Source organism: Phocoena sinus, chromosome 2, assembly GCF_008692025.1.
Source record: "Phocoena sinus isolate mPhoSin1 chromosome 2, mPhoSin1.pri, whole genome shotgun sequence".
Taxonomy (NCBI): Eukaryota; Metazoa; Chordata; class Mammalia; order Artiodactyla; family Phocoenidae; genus Phocoena; species Phocoena sinus.
The window spans coordinates 16,817,496-16,835,694 of NC_045764.1; the positions used below are offsets into that span (position 1 = coordinate 16,817,496).

General features: G+C 42.8%; 1 protein-coding gene across 11 annotated transcripts in view; it reads right to left on the minus strand.

Moving 5' to 3' along the window:
- Nucleotides 1-18,199, minus strand: part of NRP1 (neuropilin 1) — a 138,992-nt gene that overhangs the window by 21,926 nt on the left and 98,867 nt on the right. For all 11 annotated transcript variants that reach the window (XM_032618611.1, XM_032618635.1, XM_032618584.1 and 8 more), the window contains 3 exons: nt 17,897-18,041; nt 8,947-9,278; nt 4,052-4,196 (listed from right to left, as the gene is read on the minus strand). In XM_032618611.1, coding sequence (XP_032474502.1) covers nt 4,052-4,196; nt 8,947-9,278; nt 17,897-18,041 — 622 coding nt within the window. The remainder of the gene's footprint in view (nt 1-4,051; nt 4,197-8,946; nt 9,279-17,896; nt 18,042-18,199) is intronic.

Sequence of the window (18,199 nt, forward strand, 5' to 3'; positions counted from 1 at the left end):
ATCCTGCTAATGCTTTTGCAGAAAACTCTAATCTGTGGTTAGAAGACCGGTAGCGTGGTTTGCCTCTCTTTCAGGAGTGAAATATACTCAGATTTTGCTTTTGCAGAATGCATTGGGGACTGTTTTGTTTTGGTATTTGATCCGTATCTCCTTCGTAGAATTGGCTGCCTTAGCATTTTTTTTTTTTTTTTTGGTACGCGGGCCTCTCACTCTTGTGGCCTCTGCTGTTGCGGAGCACAGGCTCCGGACGCGCAGGCTCAGCGGCCATGGCTCACGGGCCCAGCCGCTCTGCGGCATGTGGGATCTTCCCGGACCAGGGCACGAACCCGTGTCCCCTGCATTGGCAGGTGGACTCTCAACCACTGCGCCACCAGGGAAGCCCCTGCCTTAGCATTTTATACATTGTTATCTACATACACATCCTTTTTCTGAAAAGTTCTTATATTCTCACTGGTTATTTATTCATGACCCTGAAGTTGGGAACTTTGATGATAGAGATTTGGCTTGATCTGTTTTTCCTTTCATTTTCAAGATGCTAGAGGACTCCCTTGTCAAGAATTCTTTTATATTCTTGGTATTTACTAAGTTTATCTTGTAAAATTTTCCCCAAAAGGGAGTCTCAGCATTCATTTTTAGTGCAATATTGTTCTTTACTTCTTTATTTTTTTAAAGAGCAACTCCATTTCCCTCTAAGTAAGCTTCTCAGATTGTGAGCCCAGGCAGGTGTCTGGGAGTTCCCTGGGGTCATTTTACCTTAACTCCCAGAGGACTACATTCCACTGCTGGCAGGTATTCCCATAGCTTTGAGTTTGTAGTTGAAAAGTAGCCAACATTAATCAAAGACTGCTTTTGAAGTTCTTTAAGTTTAGTTCCGTCTATTTTTCTTTTCCAGCCTGTTCCTCATTTTTGCAATCTGTTTAATATCTTACAGTTTTCAGCATTACATTTCACTTTACATGACTTGAGATAACGGACAGTTCTCTTGATGTCTGAAAACCAGACAAGATGCTGGGAGTGGGGGCCTGTTCTCTAATAGCTTCTGGCCAATTGGAATGTGCTGGTAACTGCTGCTTTCTCAATAAAAATTTGACCCTGTTTGTTACTGTGCTAAAGGCCTGAGCAGAGTTAGAATAAATGTAGAAACATAGCTAGTTTCAACTTCCTCAACTGCCCCAAACACACACCAATAATAATTACGTACAGGTAATGTTCACACCGTTCTGGAGTACAAACTAGACTCTGTAAAATGCATATACACGTATTCTGGTTCTGCTTATTGCTAACACTGAATCAATAGAATCCTCTTTGGCAATCCAGATGCTTGCCTTTGCTAAGCTGCCTTTGCTCTTGGTAACGTGCCACTTTCAAACTCTCTATTCATCTTGCTGGTTTTTCCACATTCCTTATGGTATTTAAAAAGGAGGAGTTTTGCACTGGAAGTGGACCAGGGTAGTATGGGGATTAAATTGAAAAAAGTAAAAAGTGATGTCCCAATTTTACTACTTGAAAATCTTTTATCTTCTGTGGTTCTCTAACTGTTTCTTAAACATAAGGGCTAGCCCCAAATAAGACGGAGACTCCGAGATGGCTGGGTTGCACATCACCCTCTTTCTCTATCTTTGGGTATCTCCTGTAGCACAAGGTACAAAGTCAGTATTTAATAAGGGCCTGTTAATCGTTTTAAGGGAGAAGAAAAACACTCCCTTTCACCAACTGTGTTAAACAGCTTTGACAATACTTTCCCTGGATGCTAGCTCCTCGTGTGGCTCGGGGCAACTTCCCCACCTCGGTGAGTGCCTGCAAACAACTGCAGCAAATCCCTTCACCACCATTGCTACCTCACCACAGAGTTGACGCTGGCAAACTGCCACCAGGCTCAGTCTTTTCAACCACCCATTCATTCCACCTTCTAAATCAATGTCGCTTCCCAGAATCGAGGCTAAAGTCCTACATTGGAGCAGCAGACGCCCTTTTCCAGGCAACAACATTGCTCAGCACACTGAACGAATGTGTCTGCAGGTGGTTCAGTCTGCCCATCCCTTCTTTTTCTTGGCATCTTTGCCAAAGTCCTGGCACATGGTCATTCTTGGTCTGTGTTGACAGTGACTAGATGATTCAGGGGTCCTGGGACATAACTACAGATATGGAAACAACTACCTAATAAAGAATCGGAGATAATGGCCTGCTTTTCAATAAACACACAGGAAAGCAGCTATGAATTATTCACTAGGATGGTGATTTATAGCTTAAGATTCTTTAGTGTGTAAGAAATGTTTTATGATATCTAATGTGCTCAGGAATGTAATTATATTTGGGTAGCTCAAAACACAAATAATTATGAAATCCCAAGAAGGTGATATTTAAGAGGCATCCTTCCAAACAACTGAGCATATGCTCAATGGATTAACATCTGGGTACCAACAAGAGCCATTCTTTGCACTAACCTAGAGAAAGACCTTTATGGGGATGAAAAAGTTGGTATAAGGTTACTCATTTATGCCCAAATTGAAGGCAGATGGGAATTCCAATGCACAAAAGCGTTAACTAGTACACTAGGCAACCATCATAGTTTTTCAAACATTCATCTCATTCATTATGTGAAAAAATGCAGAGGGGACTGCAGTTCTGAGGTCAGTGTGAGAAGTGAATTTGTCCTTGATATGACCTTCCTATGATAACCTAAGTCTATCTTGAAACAGACCTCACTGTAACATTATATATATTATCTCATGTAAAGTTTTGTTTCTCTGCAGCAGCCTAAGAAATTCATGCAGGGGACTTCCCTGGTGGTTTAATGGTTAGGGCTCTGTGCTTCCACTGCAGGGGGTGCGGATTCAATCCCTGGTCGGGGAACTAAGATCCCTAAAGCCTCGCAGCGTGGCCAAAAAAACCCCAAAACCAAGCCAAAACAAAACAAGAAAACCAACAAAAATTCATCCAAGATAATGTCTTGATGTTTCAGCCTGTCAAATGCTGCTTCCTGCTAGTATGTGATGGTAGTCAACACTGCAGATGCCAGCTTGGACCAGACACGGACCTCTGAACAACACTAAGAAGGTCATGGAATCTGTGGTCGCCGGGGTTGAGGGAGGGAGAGGGAGGGGGACTGCTTAATGGGTAGGGGGTTTCACTTCGGAGCGATGGAAACGTTTTGGAACTATGATAGAGGTGTTGGTTGCATAAATAATTGTCAACGTACTAAATGCCACTGAATTGTTTACTTTAAAGTGGTGGATTTTAGGGAATTCCCTGGTGGCCTAGTGGTTAGGATTCGGAGCTTTCACTGCGGGGGCCTGGGTTTGATCCCTCGTCAGGGACCATCCTACATGCCACGATGTGCGGCCAAAATACAACAACGACAACTAAATAAAATAAAATAATTAAAAAAACAAAATGGAGGATTTTATGTTATGTGAATTTCACATCATTTTAAAAAAAAGTCAAAGAAGACAACCCCACAGAATCTGAGGAGCGTTATGGAGACAACCTACAAAAAATTAGGATGTGAAGGCACTGTTATGGAAGACAGGGCACGGGGCCAAGTCCTGAAGGATGGGCATGGTTTCTAGGGGCAAAGCCCAGGGGCAGCAAGTGCTGGTGTGTTGGTCTACCACCTCCATCCATGCTGAACTACTTGAGTGTAAGGTCCACGTCCTATAGACCTTTGTGTTCCTGGTGCCTCCTTTGTGTCTGGGAAAGAACTTGTACTCAGTAAACATTGTCAAATGAGAAGATAAACTAATCCCAAGGGGGTAGACAAAGGACTAGGGGAAGGTCTGGGAATGATGCAGTGTGCACTTAGGGACAGGAGAAGGCTGCTTGTCTACAAGTCTTCCTGTTGAAACAGGGAGAAATGAGGGTCAGTAGCGTATTTGCTGAATAAGTTGTGCAGGGCGCCAGGTGATGAGCCTTACGGACCAGCAGGCACAAGAGACACAGGATCACCCAGGAGAAATGGGGCAATTTGCAGCAGCACCGTCAGGGGCATAAGTGCACGATGAAGGAAATAAAACATCTGGGGAACCGGGGGGACTCTGGAAATCGTGCTTACCTTCCACCTCACAGCCCAGCAGCTCCATCCGTAGCCCTAGTCCGCCGTGAGTGGCTCTCTCAGGGTAGATCCTGATGAATCGTGTGGAAAGGGGTGGAAATGTCCGTAGCTCAGGTGTGTCATAGTTGTTGTTGCCTTCAAAAGACTGTGAAGTATGAAGAACACCAGGTATTAACAAAACCTCCCTTTCAGCAGAAAAGTCCTTCCTTTAGGACTCTTAGCAGGGCAGAGAAATGGGCCTCATTCTACTACTTCATAAACGGCTGACATTCCTTTCCTAAATGAAAAGGGAAAAAACAATCAAACCTTCTCTAAAAAGTGACAGATGTCGTTCCTTAGAAACTCTGGAGGATACACTGAGGCTAGACCAGAAGCTGAGGATTTAATGAGACACATTTTTAAATGACAGTCTGATGTGCCTGGGAGAAGTGACACTTTTACCACTTCCTTGAAAAAGTGGAGGAAGAAAACTCAGGAAGGGAGCCTGCCATTTTTCAGAGCTTGTAACAGACACCACATTTCCAATAACGACTCCTGTCACATTCTCTTAAATGAATGGGTCCTGGTTTTGCTAAAACTCCGTCCTCTAGAAGAGCGGGGAATTCCATTCCTGGAGGAGGAGATAGTAAATTCCACGTACTTCAAGCGCTCTGTAACCAAGAACTTGGGTTATTCCAATCCACTGGAACTGCTGTTGACTTAAGCAGTACCACCAGCTGGAGGCATTTGTAGATAAAAGACTTTCTCATCTCAGGAAAGTGACAGGGTCCTGACCGCTAAGCGATGTTCTGAGGCCTGGCTGCACTGCAGTGAGTTGGCACCTCTTGGTGAAGAGCATTCCTAACTCGACATCACTGTGACACGTTCAGGAGCCCGGCCGTTATTGCCCTGCTGCCACTGGATTATTCTGTTTTCCTTTTTCCAGTGACAGGAAGGTCAAAATCCTTGAGTGGAATCATAAGAAAATAGAGCAATGGCTAGGTTTGTTTTCTTTTTTAAGAAATGGATAAGCCTCTCTGTATCCTCTTCTCCCAACATCATTCCTAACTATGTCCAGAATGGGAAGAGGGGAGGGGATTAGAAAAATCAAACTGCCTTATCACTGGGAGTATCCTTTTATGCATCAAGCATCATGTGATGTTTACTCGTGCAAGGCATTGTTCCATGTGCTTAAAATGTATTCACTCAATTAATCCTCAAGACAACTCCAAGAGGTAGGTTCTATTATTGCCCTCCTTTTACAGGCAAGGCATAGAGAGGTCAAGTAATTTGCCCATGACCTTGGGATTCAGACCTACCAGTCTTATCTGGCACCCTTCACCACACTGCCCTTAGAAACAATCTAGTCTGATTTCCTCATTTTAATAGATGACAACACTGAAGTCTAGGACACTGAGGTCTATTCCCATGGCCACACATTCAGTTTCATTGCTTTTTCTTTAAACGGATTGTGATTTGGGCTTCCAAATCTGGTAGATCATATTGAGTGGGTGGCCATATCCATCAGGAGTGGGAACCCTGCCCAATACCTGGGTCAAAACATCACAAACCAGCCATCATTCGGTGGTGGAAATATGTAGGCCAAATGGGTGACACAAGTAAGAGAAGCTAGATTGGGAAGGTTGTGACATAACTAGAGGTTTTTTTCTGAGTTCTAGAAGCAAATTAATTGACCTTTTCCAACTCAGAAAATCCTCCAGGAATCTAGAAGTACAGGGCTAATACAGACCCACCTCTCTAAATTAAAGTTTCCTTTATCATTTTCAAGAGTAAATTCACCACAGGGGGCCTCTGCATTCTTGATAGAACTGCAGCTGCTGCCATTAACGGAGAATCTGACGTATAACGTCAGGCCCAATCAAGCGTTCTCAGCAAGATACTAACTATAGTAAAAATAGTATTACCACACATGCAAGTTCTGTGTACGTTAACATAGCTCCAACATTCTCAGGAGAAAAGCACTTCTATCTACGGAGTCCCAGGCTTTTCTCCTACTTTTACCTTGAGCAAAGAATTAGCACAATGTAAATACATCATAAGCGTTGTCAGTGATGAACTGGGCAGAATATTAGCAAGGAAGGGCCGTATGGAATTGGGCTAAGTTTGCTAACATAGGATTGTTTACAAAATGTCTTTGTGTCCTTTCACTAATCATGCTTTAGAAGAAGAGGGCTTGGAGTATTTAGATCTATTTGCCCCTGAAAAGTCTAGTTGGTTCAAAGACTCTGGGGTACCTTGTCCATCATGCACTATTTAAGGGTAGGAAGTAAGGTGAGGGCGTAGAGGATTTTTTTTTTTTTTTTTTTTTTTGCGGTACGCGGGCCTCTCACTGTTGTGGCCTCTCCCGTTGCGGAGCACAGGCTCTGGACGCGCAGGCTCAGTGGCCATGGCTCATGGGCCCAGCCGCTCCGCGGCACGTGGGATCTTCCCGGACCGGGGCACGAACCTGTGTCCCCTGCATTGGCAGGCGGACTCTCAACCACTGCACCACCAGGGAAGCCCCCGTAGAGGATTTTCAATCCATCAAACTGCTGTTTTAGAACACAAAACAGTGTGCTCCCTTTACCGTATGTAAAAGGTACTTGGCATCCTAAGCAGGTAATCTTCATTTGCAAGTTTAAATATAGTATGTTTTAACTATCTTTGTGCAATTTAGAAATAAATACTGCTCCTAAATGGAAGGTTTAACCAGTTTCCTTTTTCATCTTGAAGATTTTATTCCAGGGGAAGGACATGTTAGGAATCAGAGATCAGATGCCATGTAAACAATTTAGAAACTTTTATGGTTTAAATACAAAAGAACATGATAATGATGGATGAAATGTTTTAGGAAAAAATCTAACACATTCAACCAATCTTGAATGGAGTTTTTTCTTAAAATTGAAAGCTGTGTGCCGGCTTCTTGTGAATGCTATATGCGATGTCCTACAAAGGGAGTGATAGCTTTAGACTTGATTGCAGACGAGTGGATTAGATACTAAAGGCCAGGAAGCATAAGACGCATCCCATCCAAAGCCTATGGCAATCTGTCTCCTTTCCCTCTTAGAAACCGAATGTTGAAGAAAGTGTCACAACAGCTCACACTGCCATGCGACAGTGGCTCCGGAAAGTTGTTGATTTGCAGCATATTCACACTCGGTGCTAAAGCCACAGGGCTCACAACTCCTCAGAAAAGATCGCCTCTTAGGGGAACTCCAGTTTCTGATGTTTATTTTACTTTTTCTTCTACCAAAACAAGAATGGTAGACATAAAAGGGGAAAATGAAATGGACACAAGCAAGAAAGTAGCTGCACATAGATTAAAAAAAAAACCACAACACTGGAAACGTTTTAGAAACCACAAGTTAACTGGGGATGAGATGGGAGAGGAATTCTTACATTTCCGACAGCATCATCCCTCTTGGTGGCCCGCCCACTGGTGCGGAGCACAGCCGTAGGGACAGTCTCTGCAGAGCCTCCACATCTGGGCCGAGTGGGAGCTGGCTGCGTGGCCCGGCTTTGTTTATTGTCTGCAAAGCCTTTGGCCCCAGTGACTGTATGAAGCCATATTCCCACACTCCCATTCCCTCTAATGAGCTAAAATCTTTTCATAAAAGGAGTAGGTCCTTGGCAAAGCAGGGACGGAAAGACTGGGACCGAAAGGCCAATTGTGTTAGGCGTGAGAAGTATCATCAGTTGAATACAGAATCCACATATAGTTCTGCATGCAGAACTGAACTTCTGGGGGCTCTTCCTTATTTTAATCTGAAATCAGTTTCTAGGCCATGCAGCATACTCGGGGTGTCCTTTCCTAGTTGGTGTTCTGTGCTCAGGAAATGCATATACATTTAACCAAGAGCCTTAGAAGAACATAATCACTAAAGAATACCTGTTCCGTTAAAAAAAAATCATGCCACGTGTTCTGGTGAAGGTTGGAATATTTCTTTTTCACTAGATCCTCAAGGGCCAACTGCTTTTTGAAAGGTTCCAACGTATAAGAAATAGACATAAGCATTATTCATGATGGCCAAGAGTTAGAAGCAATGAAAGTGTCCGTCAGTGGATGGATAGATACCCAATATGTGGTCTGTACATACGATAAAATATTATTCAGCTTTAAAAAGGAATGAAATTCGGATCCAGGTTACGACATGGATGACCCTTGAGGACATCATCCCAAGTAAAATAAGGCTAAATATTGTCTGATTCCACTTACATGAGGCTCCCGGAGTAGTCAAATGCATAGAAACAGAAAGTGGAATGGTGGTTGTCAGGGGCTGGGGGAGAGGGGGTGAAAATTATTGTTTAATGGGGGCGGAGTTTGTTTTGCAAGATGAGGAAGTTCTGGAGGTGGGCTTGCACACCAGCGTGAATGTACTTAACCCTACTGAACTGTACACTTAAAAAGGTTAAGATGGCAAATTTTCTGTTATGTGTGTTTCAGCACAATTATGAAACTTTTGAAAATTGTAAAGCACTACAGAATTTAAAGACTCTTTCATTCAATAAAAAAAATTTTTTTAAATTTAAAAGTACACTTAAGGGATGCGTGAGAGAAGGGGCCTGGAGGCGGGTGCTCACGGAAAGATTAGAGTCTGCAGAGAGATTCTGAATTCCTACCGCAGTGGCCCCCTGGACCCACCCTCACGACCTCCCGGTCCCCTGAGCCACCTGCTGTTCCCTACGGGAGAGAAAGGTGACCGGCGACGCGATTCTCAGCCGTGGAATTCCTGTCTCCCCTAGAATCTTACTGTCTCCATCACTCGCCCCCGCAGATCCCAGGGCTTTCAGGAAATGAGAAGCAGCGCTTCCACAGGAAGAAGGCGGGGTCCTTGATTCAAGTCAAGGCCGTGAGGCAGGGCCCCCTCCCGGCGCCGCCCCGCCCCCTCCCGGCGCCGCCCCCGCCCGGGCCTCACCTTGGCCTTGCGCTTGCTGTCGTCCATGACCATCTTCCAGTCCGAGCCGTTGTTGCTGTACCCGATCTTGAATTTCCTCATGAACACCTTGTTCTCCCGGTGTTTGCCCCCCTGAATGATGACGCCCCGCACGATCTTCTCCTCCGCCAGGTCCACCTGAAGCCACTCGTTCACGTACGGGTGCGGGGCGGGCGGCAGTGCCCAGCCCGAGCGGCTGGTCACCAGGCGGATATTTTCAGGCATCCAGTTCCTGTCCCCTTGGTTGGATGCTGTGATCTGGGAGTCGGAAATAAGTCCGGACACCATACCCAACATTCCAGAGCAAGGATAATCTAGAGAGGGGAACGGAATAGGCGATGTAAAATGATTTTCTAGAAGTCTCCATGCTTAGAAAGAGAATCCAACATATTGAATAAAAACATGGTCTGTACGCATTCATGTAGATCTGCAAATGTCTGGATCATCTGACATTAAAGCAGAGCTTCCCCGTTCCTCTTTCTACACTCCCTGCCCTACACTCACAGTCCGGTAAAGAAAATCTTTGATAAGAACATTCATTTCTTCCCTTTTTGAGTTCTTCTAAGTTTAAGGTCAAAGTATTGACGTTCGGTCCCTTTGGTATCCGGAAGTTATCTCTAGATCAAGTACAGGCCCTGCCCAATAGAGGTTCAGTTTATGCGGGGCTGGAGATGTGTAAACCAATAATTCCAACAGCAGGAAAGTTGCCAAGACAAAAGCAAAAAGAAGATGATGAGGTGGTGAAGAGAAAGAAAGTGCTCGGCTCCGCTTGAAGAGGTAGGAGGGCCTCCTCCCGGGGGTGGGGGAAACCTTTGGATTGAGCGTTGAAGGAGGGGCCCATCTTCCGCCCAGGTGTCCTCCCCACCCCCATTTCTAAACGGCGCGAGAACTTTGAACGATCTCACTGTCAACTCAGATGTCCCAAGTCCAAACAGAAACAGTCCTTTCCCCTCGACACCAGATCCCTTTATCCAACTCTGCACTTTAATGGGTGGAATCACCACCAATCAGCTAGCTCCTGCCTAGTCATCTTGTCTTTCCGTTTTCCATTTTCCATTCCTGTTCTGCTACCAAATCCTGTCATATTTTTGTTTAAAAAAAAAGTCTTGCGATCTTCATTTCTTTTGGCATCGTCTTGACGCCATGGCTACATGCCAAGTGGTCTCCTGACTACCCTCTCAAACCCCAGTTTTGAATCAACAACACCCACGTCGCTTTTCATAATTTTTTGTGATGTCACTCTTATGTTCAAAAATCTTCCATTGCTAAGGAAAATAAGCCAGACACAAAAGGACAAATACTGCATGATTCCACTGATACGAGGTACCTAGAAGAGTCAAATTCAAAAGGACATAAAGTAGAATGGTGGGTTCCAGAAGCTGGGGGGAGGGGAGTGGAGAGTTAGTGTTTCATGGGTATAGAGTTTCAGTTTGGGATAATGAAAAGTTCTGAAGATGGATTGTGGTGATGGTCACACAATAACGTGATTACTGAAGCAACTAAATTGTATCCTTAAAAATGGTTAGAATGGTAAACTATGTTATGTACATTTGACCACAATAAAAAAAAGAGAGATCTCTGAAAAATTTCCATGGCTCTCCATTATTTATGGGACACTATAAAAAGTCTCGATCTGGTTTTTCAACACCCTCATTTTGGCTTCCTCCTAGGTATCTAATTTTATTTCCTATTACTGACAGTAATCCATTTTCTTCCCACATACCATAGAGAGAATTCTCATCATTGCCTTTGTTCAAAATGTTCCTGCTGCCCCCTCATCCTCCTGTTGACAGAGGTGAGTTCTGCCCAGACTTTCAAACCCAGCTTAAGGCTCTTCCTGAAAACTTCTCAAATGACTCTATCCTTTATCCTGAACCCTCCCTTCTCAGAAATATGACTACCATACAGGAAGCAGCACAAAGTTTAGTATTAAGCCGTTCTCTCCATGTTTTAAGATTGGGAGTTCTGTGTTCAGAACCAGATTAGAAATTCCTCAAAGGCAATGAATGGCATCATAGATCTTTCTATATCTTCTACAGCAGCCCAAGGAGCTTCTGAGCAGGAGAGTACCCACCACTGATTAATTGATTGGTGGGTTAATAACAAAATGTTCAACACTTCAATTATTCTCTTTTCAAAATTGTACATCTCCATTGAGGACATGCCAGGAAGGAGAATCTGTTTTTCTTTGAAACAACTCCATTCTGCATAAATCAAAATTCAGCCTAAAATGTAACCATAGTGAGAGGCATGTTTCTAATACTATTAGGCTGTGTCCGTGTTACCAGCTGACCCTTAAGAATGAATTACTCAGATACATGCCATTTCTTTACTCAAAAATTTGGTGCAGGGTTTCCCTGGTGGCACAGTGGTTGAGAGTCCGCCTGCCGATGCAAGGGACACGGGTTCGTGCCCTGGTCCGGGAAGATCCCACATGCCGTGGAGCGGCTGGGCCCGTGAGCCATGGCCATTGAGCCTGCGCGTCCGGAGCCTGTGCTCTGCAACGGGAGAGGCCACGACAGTGCGAGGCCCGCGTACCGCAAAAAAAAAAAAAAAAAAAAATTCGGTGCCTGCTCACCTACAAATTATGCACATACTTTCAACCCAGGGTGCCAGGTCTTCCATACCATGGCCTTGCAAGGCCCCTCCTCAGTGAAGGCTCCCTCACCTCGGTGGTGGTAGTAGTTGGGGGCTTTCTCTCATTCTGTTCCCTCCACTAAAGAATTCCCCATCATTTTGTCCTTCCCACTATCTTAAAATCTTGACCTGTTTTCAAATTTTACCTTATATATTCAATTTTTCTGATCTCTCCAACTAGACATGGTTTTCCTTTTCTGGTACTCTTCCTAGCTCTCCACCTGCATGTCTCATATATACTGGCCATATTCAGTTCTTTGGGTTGCTACTTGCCTCCCTAGGTTTTAAGTTCTCTGAGGGAGTGAACCAAGTCATATTAAAAACTTTTCTATGACTCCTTGTGCCCTTTATTCTTGGTATTTACTCTGCAAATATTTATTGAATGAATCAGCTTATTAACACAATAAAAGGCAGTTGTCATTTTCCCCAAGCACCCTTTCCTGTAATTCAGCTGCAGTGTTTGCTCCAGGCTGGGATCTGGAAACCAAGAATAAATTCAATGGGGATTATAAAAAGATTGACAAAAAAGATTTTACTGAGCGTCTCTGGAAGTTTTAGTGTTAAAAATAGAAGTCACATTTTCGGTCACTGTGGTCACACCTGTCCGGTTCAAAACCAGCTTTTGCAAAGAAAATGTTTAGCTGGTAATATGTACCAGATGTTACCATTTGGAGAAAAACACAATTAACTTGAATACTGTAAGGAGGGCAGAACCTTTACCGGAAGAATGTCCCTTCTCTAGTGCAGAGCTGGCTGGGGCACAGTCCTCGCATCCACAAGCCTCGTGATGCCAGCCCGCATCCTGCCAACAGAGCCCTCGTGCAGTCAGAAGGGCATTCCTTCTGCAAGTCGGCCTCATCCAAGATCAAGGAAGAGGCACCTTGATTTGCCTTTGACTGAAAACCAGTGACTCACTTTTAGCCATGATTAGGAGAAAGGTTCCACTAACAATTCAAGGTTTGCATAAGCTGCTAGGATCTAGCTCTGTTCATCCACGGTAGGCTAGCTCAGATGTGCCCTGATTAGCCTGGCTCCATCTCAGATCCTTTGGAAATAGTGTTGCTAGATTTAACGAACAAATAATCTAACAAAAACAACAACACAAGAAACAGGCTGCCAAACTAAATCAGAATTTCAAATAAACAGCAAATAATTTTTTAGTATAAGTTTGTCCCCAATATTGCATGGGACCTAACTTATACTAAAAAGTTATGCATTTATCTGCATCAAATTGAACTAGACATTCTGTATTTCACTTGGCAACCCTGTTTAGAAACCTTAAAACCAATCCTAGATGGGAGGGAGAAATGAGTTCTGTGATGGGGAATTAGGTGGTTCTTTTCCTTTTTTATTGAAACATAGTTGATGTACAACATTACATTAATTTCAGATATACTACATAGTGATTTGACATCTGCATATCTTATGAAACGATCACCATAAGTCCAGTAACCATCTGTCCCCGTGCAAAGTTTTTACCATATTATTAGCCATATTCCTTATACTGTATATTACATCGCTGTGGCTTATTCATTTTACACCTGGAGGTTTGTACCTCTTAATTTCCTTCACCCTTTTCAACCCCCCACCCCTGCAACTCCTTTCCCCTCCGGCAGCGGTTATTTTCATTGACGTTATTTTCCAGTAAAATCTCTGAACTGAGCTTTAACGTGAAAACAGATATACTGGTAAATCAAATAGTTAACCAGTTTTCGAGGAATGAGGAGGTAATAACTGCATTTGATGGGTGAAGCTGAATGAGCATAATTTAATCTTCCCTCGATGACTCAGAAGGTACCTCTGGACGTTGTAGGGCCTGAGATCATCCCTGCAAACTCTGATCAACACAGGAACACGCTGACCTGTGCAGAAGCCGCAGTTAATTAACTTCTGGTTAACGAAAAAGTCAACAGCGTTTGTGGTGTGTTCTCAGACAGCAAGGGCATTTTCACCAGTTTCCAGCTTTGCCAAAATGATGAAGCCTGCCTTGTCAAAATAATGAAAATGCTCCTTTGTCAATTACCTACAAAGTAGAACGGTTTGCTCCAATTTTGTTTTCCTTATCTCTCTATGTGGTGACCCACCATTGTATCCTCTGGTTATTCCAGGATTGCTGTATTTCTAAAAAATAATTTCTGAATGGAAAAATTGGTTTAAAACTTGTGGGCTCTGGAGACTTTGGATTCAAGTGATGTGTTCTCATGGTAACTTTTAATTCAACAGTTTCTTTTTAAAAAATCCTGATTGAGTTGGGGCTTGCCCACTCAAGCGGAAAGGGTAAAATTTTGCAATCCAGTCACTTGTTTATCGTAAGAAATGGATAAAACTGCAGTTCATTCATTCATTAAAAAAATAAGTGTATTGGGCACGTATTTTGTTCCAGGCACACAGGACACAATGGAAAAGAAGATAGACATGGCTCCTGCTTTCATGCATCTTCCAGACCCCCGGTGAACCTGCAGTCTTGTATTTCTTTCATTGGTCTCCACGGAGGGGACCATGGCCTCTAAAAGATGAAAATTATCTACTCTGGTAATTAAGAAGAAAACACGGAGGGCTTCCCTGGTGGCACAGTGGTTGAGAGTCTGCCTGCCGATGCAGGGGACACAGGTTCGTGTCCTAGTCCGGGAAGATCCCACATGCCGCAGAGCGGCTAGGTCCGTGAGCCATGGCCGCTGAGCCTGCGTGTCCAGAGCCTGTGCTCCACAACGTGAGAGGCCACAACAGTGATAGGCCTGCGTACCGCAAACAAACAAACAAACAAAAGCCCCAAAAAACAAACAAAAAAAAGAAGAAAACACTGATATCATTGTCTCATTAGGGGCTCTGTTTGCTGGGGCCTATTCTAGGTTCAATTTATTGAGTACCATAAACTGTTTAATTTACTGGGTACCATTTAGTGAGCATTTACTCTAAGCCAAGCGTTATAAAATCCTTTCACTTAAATCTTCATTACAGCTGAATCAAGGAGATGGAGATCTACTGACTGACAAGGAGATGGAGATAAGAGGGACTGAGGGTCTTGTCCATGGTCACTCATTCACTAAATGGACAGCCCAGAGCAAAGCCTGGATATGGCTGCACACCTTCTTTCTGTGTGACCATCGTTACGACACACTGGCCTCTCCCAAAACCTGCTTTGATCAGTTATTTGGCAGTTGTAGCGATCTTACTAGAAAGATCTTACTAGGAAGTGTCTAAAATATATTAGGGGTCGTGATTAAGACAGCAGCAGTATGCAAGTTGAAAAAAAATAGCTACTTAAAGTTAACTCTAAAATAGAATATGTGTGAAAATATCAAAACATGGTATTTTAGACCTCTGTTTAGATAACTAGGTCATTTAACTAGTTTTAAAAATCCAGTAAATTATTTGCCTTGTTTACCTGTGAAGACTCATACGCCTAGAATCACCTTTCAGGAAAATCCTTGTGAAAATGAGAAAGCGCAGTTCAGGCTTAAACAAGGATTTTGTTTAATTAAAAGGAGAGTCAGAATTCACACTAACGCATTTGGAGTCTTTATGAAGTTTACTTCTTTTTTTCTGGTACAGTGATGTGAAATTAGGTGGGAGGAATGGACCAGAAATTTCCACCCTGCCCTCAGATGGCCTTGTTTCTATGAATTTATGGGTAGTCTCTCACATTTGTAATGCTCTTAAAATGACCTAGAACTTTCATGCAACTGCTGATCAAGAATAAAGCCAAGGTGGGACTCCCCTGGTAGCGCAGTGGTTAAGAATCTGTCTGCCAACGCAGGGGACACCTGGTCCAGGAAGATCCCACATGCCACGGAGCAGCTAAGCCCTTGTGCTACAACTACTGAGCCTGCGCTCTAGAGCCTGTGAGCCACAACTACTGAGCCTGCGTGCCGCAACTACTGAAGCCCGTGTGCCTAGAGCCTGTGCTCCGTAACAAGAGAAGCCACCGCAATGAGAATTCTGCTCACCACAATGAAGAGTAGCCCCCACTCGCTGCAGCTAGAGAAAGCCAGCGCACAGCAATGAAGACCCAATGCAGCCAAAAATAAATAAATTTAAAATAAATTTTAAAAAAAGGAATAAAGCCCTTTTCTCCCTCCAAGCCCTTCTCCACCCAATTCCTGCCTCCAAGGACTTGAACTTTGTAAATGTTTAGATCCTAAAACAATAAACAAGTCTGTCTCTAGGATGGAAATAAATAAAGTTTGGGGAAGAAATCAAAAGTCAGTTTTCACTTTCCAAAACGAACTGTAAACAAATGTGTTTTTTTTTTTTCTCCTTCATTAGCTCTTTGTCAAATTGCTTGTAATTTCATGGAAAACTGCCCAGGTGATCTTTTTTTTCCTTCAAAAGTCAATAGTTTCCTTCTCTAAAAATAATTATACTTAAGAGGATAAAAATAAAAACAATAGTGTTGGCATTCATGCAATGAGAAGTTAAACGCCCTTAATATGTATACTAACGTTATATGAAAGATAGTTCGCAGATTTTTAAAAAAATAAATTTATTTATTTTTGGCTGCGTTGGGTCTTTGTTGCTGTGCTCGGGCTTTCTCTAGCTGCGAGATATGGGATCTTCCCAGACCAGGGCTCGAACCCCTGTCCCCTGCATTGGCAGGCAGATTCTTAACCACTGCACCACCAGGGAAGTCCCAGTTCTCAGATCTTTAAACGTTGTTCACTTTTAATTACTTTTTGGTGAATCAGTTACCGATTTTGTCTTTGAAGTTTTAAGCTTACTATGGAGGTTACACTATACTTTTTTCTTTTAATGAAAAATTTGCAGTGTATTTACTTAAATGGAAAGGAATTCTAACGTGACTGCTACTTACTTCAGAATACAGAGTGGTTGTACAAGAAGATCAATGAACAAGTAAGAGCAGTACTGGTCGCCATAGAAACACAGTGAGAATAACAGGACCTTCTTTTACTCCCTGCTCGGTACCTGCCTATCTTTTTAGCCACTTAATCGCCCAGTACCTCATCTTCGCCTCTCAAGTGGATATAATCCACCTACTTGTTCCAAATTTAACAGAGACTTTTAAAGTCCTTTTAATGTCAGAAGAAGCAAACTCAAAAATGAGAAATACTGACAAATTGATTTCTAATGTTAGCATATTCATTCAACAAAAGATAGACATATATTGAGCCAAAACCTAGGAGAAAGCTGTCAGGGCAGTTAAGTAAGTAAAAGGAGAAATTCTGGTAAATTAAACTCCTCCTGAACAGCTACAGCTGGTGAGGTCACCTCTAGACCTCAAAATTAAAAAGACAGGTAAGTCAGACAGAGAAAGGGAAATATTGTATGATATTGCTTATATGCAGGATCTAAAAAGAAATGATACAAATGAACGTATTTACAAAACAGAAACGGACTCACAGACTTAGAGAATGAACTTATGGTTACCGGCGGGGAAGGGTGGAGGGAAGAGAAAGTTAGGGAGTTTGGAATTGACATGTACATGCTGCTGTATTTAAAAAGGATAACCAACAAGGACCTACTGCATAGCACAGGGAACTCTCCTCACTGTTAAGTGGCAGGCTGGATGGGAGGGGAGTCTGGGGGAGAATGGATACATGTATATGTATGGCTGAGTTGCTTTGGCTGAAACTATCACAACATTGTTAACTGGATATACTCCAGTATAAAATAAAAAGTTAAAAAACAAAACAAAAACAAGTAAGATGCAGGGATATAATATATAGCACAGGAATATAACCAATCTTTTGTAATAACTTTAAATGGAGTATAATCTACAAAAATATCAAATCACTATGATGTACACCTCAAACTAACATTGTAAATCAACTATGTTTCAATTAAAAAATATATATGTAAATTAGAAGAAAAAGTAAAAAGACAAAGCAGGTGAAGAACATTTCACGCAACATTTATTGTAAATCTACTAAGTAGCAGTCAGCGTGCCGAGTACCGAGGAGACAGAGGATGACGGGGAAGGTACCTGCCTTCTTGGAGCTTTACCTGCCTTCCTGGAGCTTGCCGTCTAGCGGAAAAGCACCACTTAGTAAATACCCACAACACGTCAGGCTGTGTAAATGCTTCGTATCCACTAGCTGATCCGTTATCACAACAACCCTGTTTTCCAGGTGAGATAACTAAGGCTTTGAAAGGTCATAAAGTGCCCAAAGAAATAAGCCAGCGAGTAGTACAAGTAGGCTTTGAACTCACTTTTGTCTAAATCCAAAGCGTACGCTCTTAACTATCAAATGAAAATGACCGACCCCATTTACACCAAATGACTCTCCCAATATTTAAAAGTTTACATAAATCAAACCCAGGTGATCTTCAGTCTTACCTGTTATCTTGCAGCCATAGACTTCAAATCTCATAGATATGCCAGTTTCCCAAGTCACAGGTTTGATTCGGACAAATCGAGTTATCAGGGGTTTGGGGAAAACTCCAATCACAACATCTGTGGGGTTGGTGTTTCCCTGAAAGATCTAGATGGAAAAAGGAAGGGCCCTTTAATAGCAGACATTTTGGATTGTCTGAAAACAAATCCAGAAATATGTTTTCACCAGTGCTTGTCAAATTATTTACAATTTCCTCACTGTTTACCGTGGTTGAGGTAGTGTTAATAATTTGTCATGTTATTTTT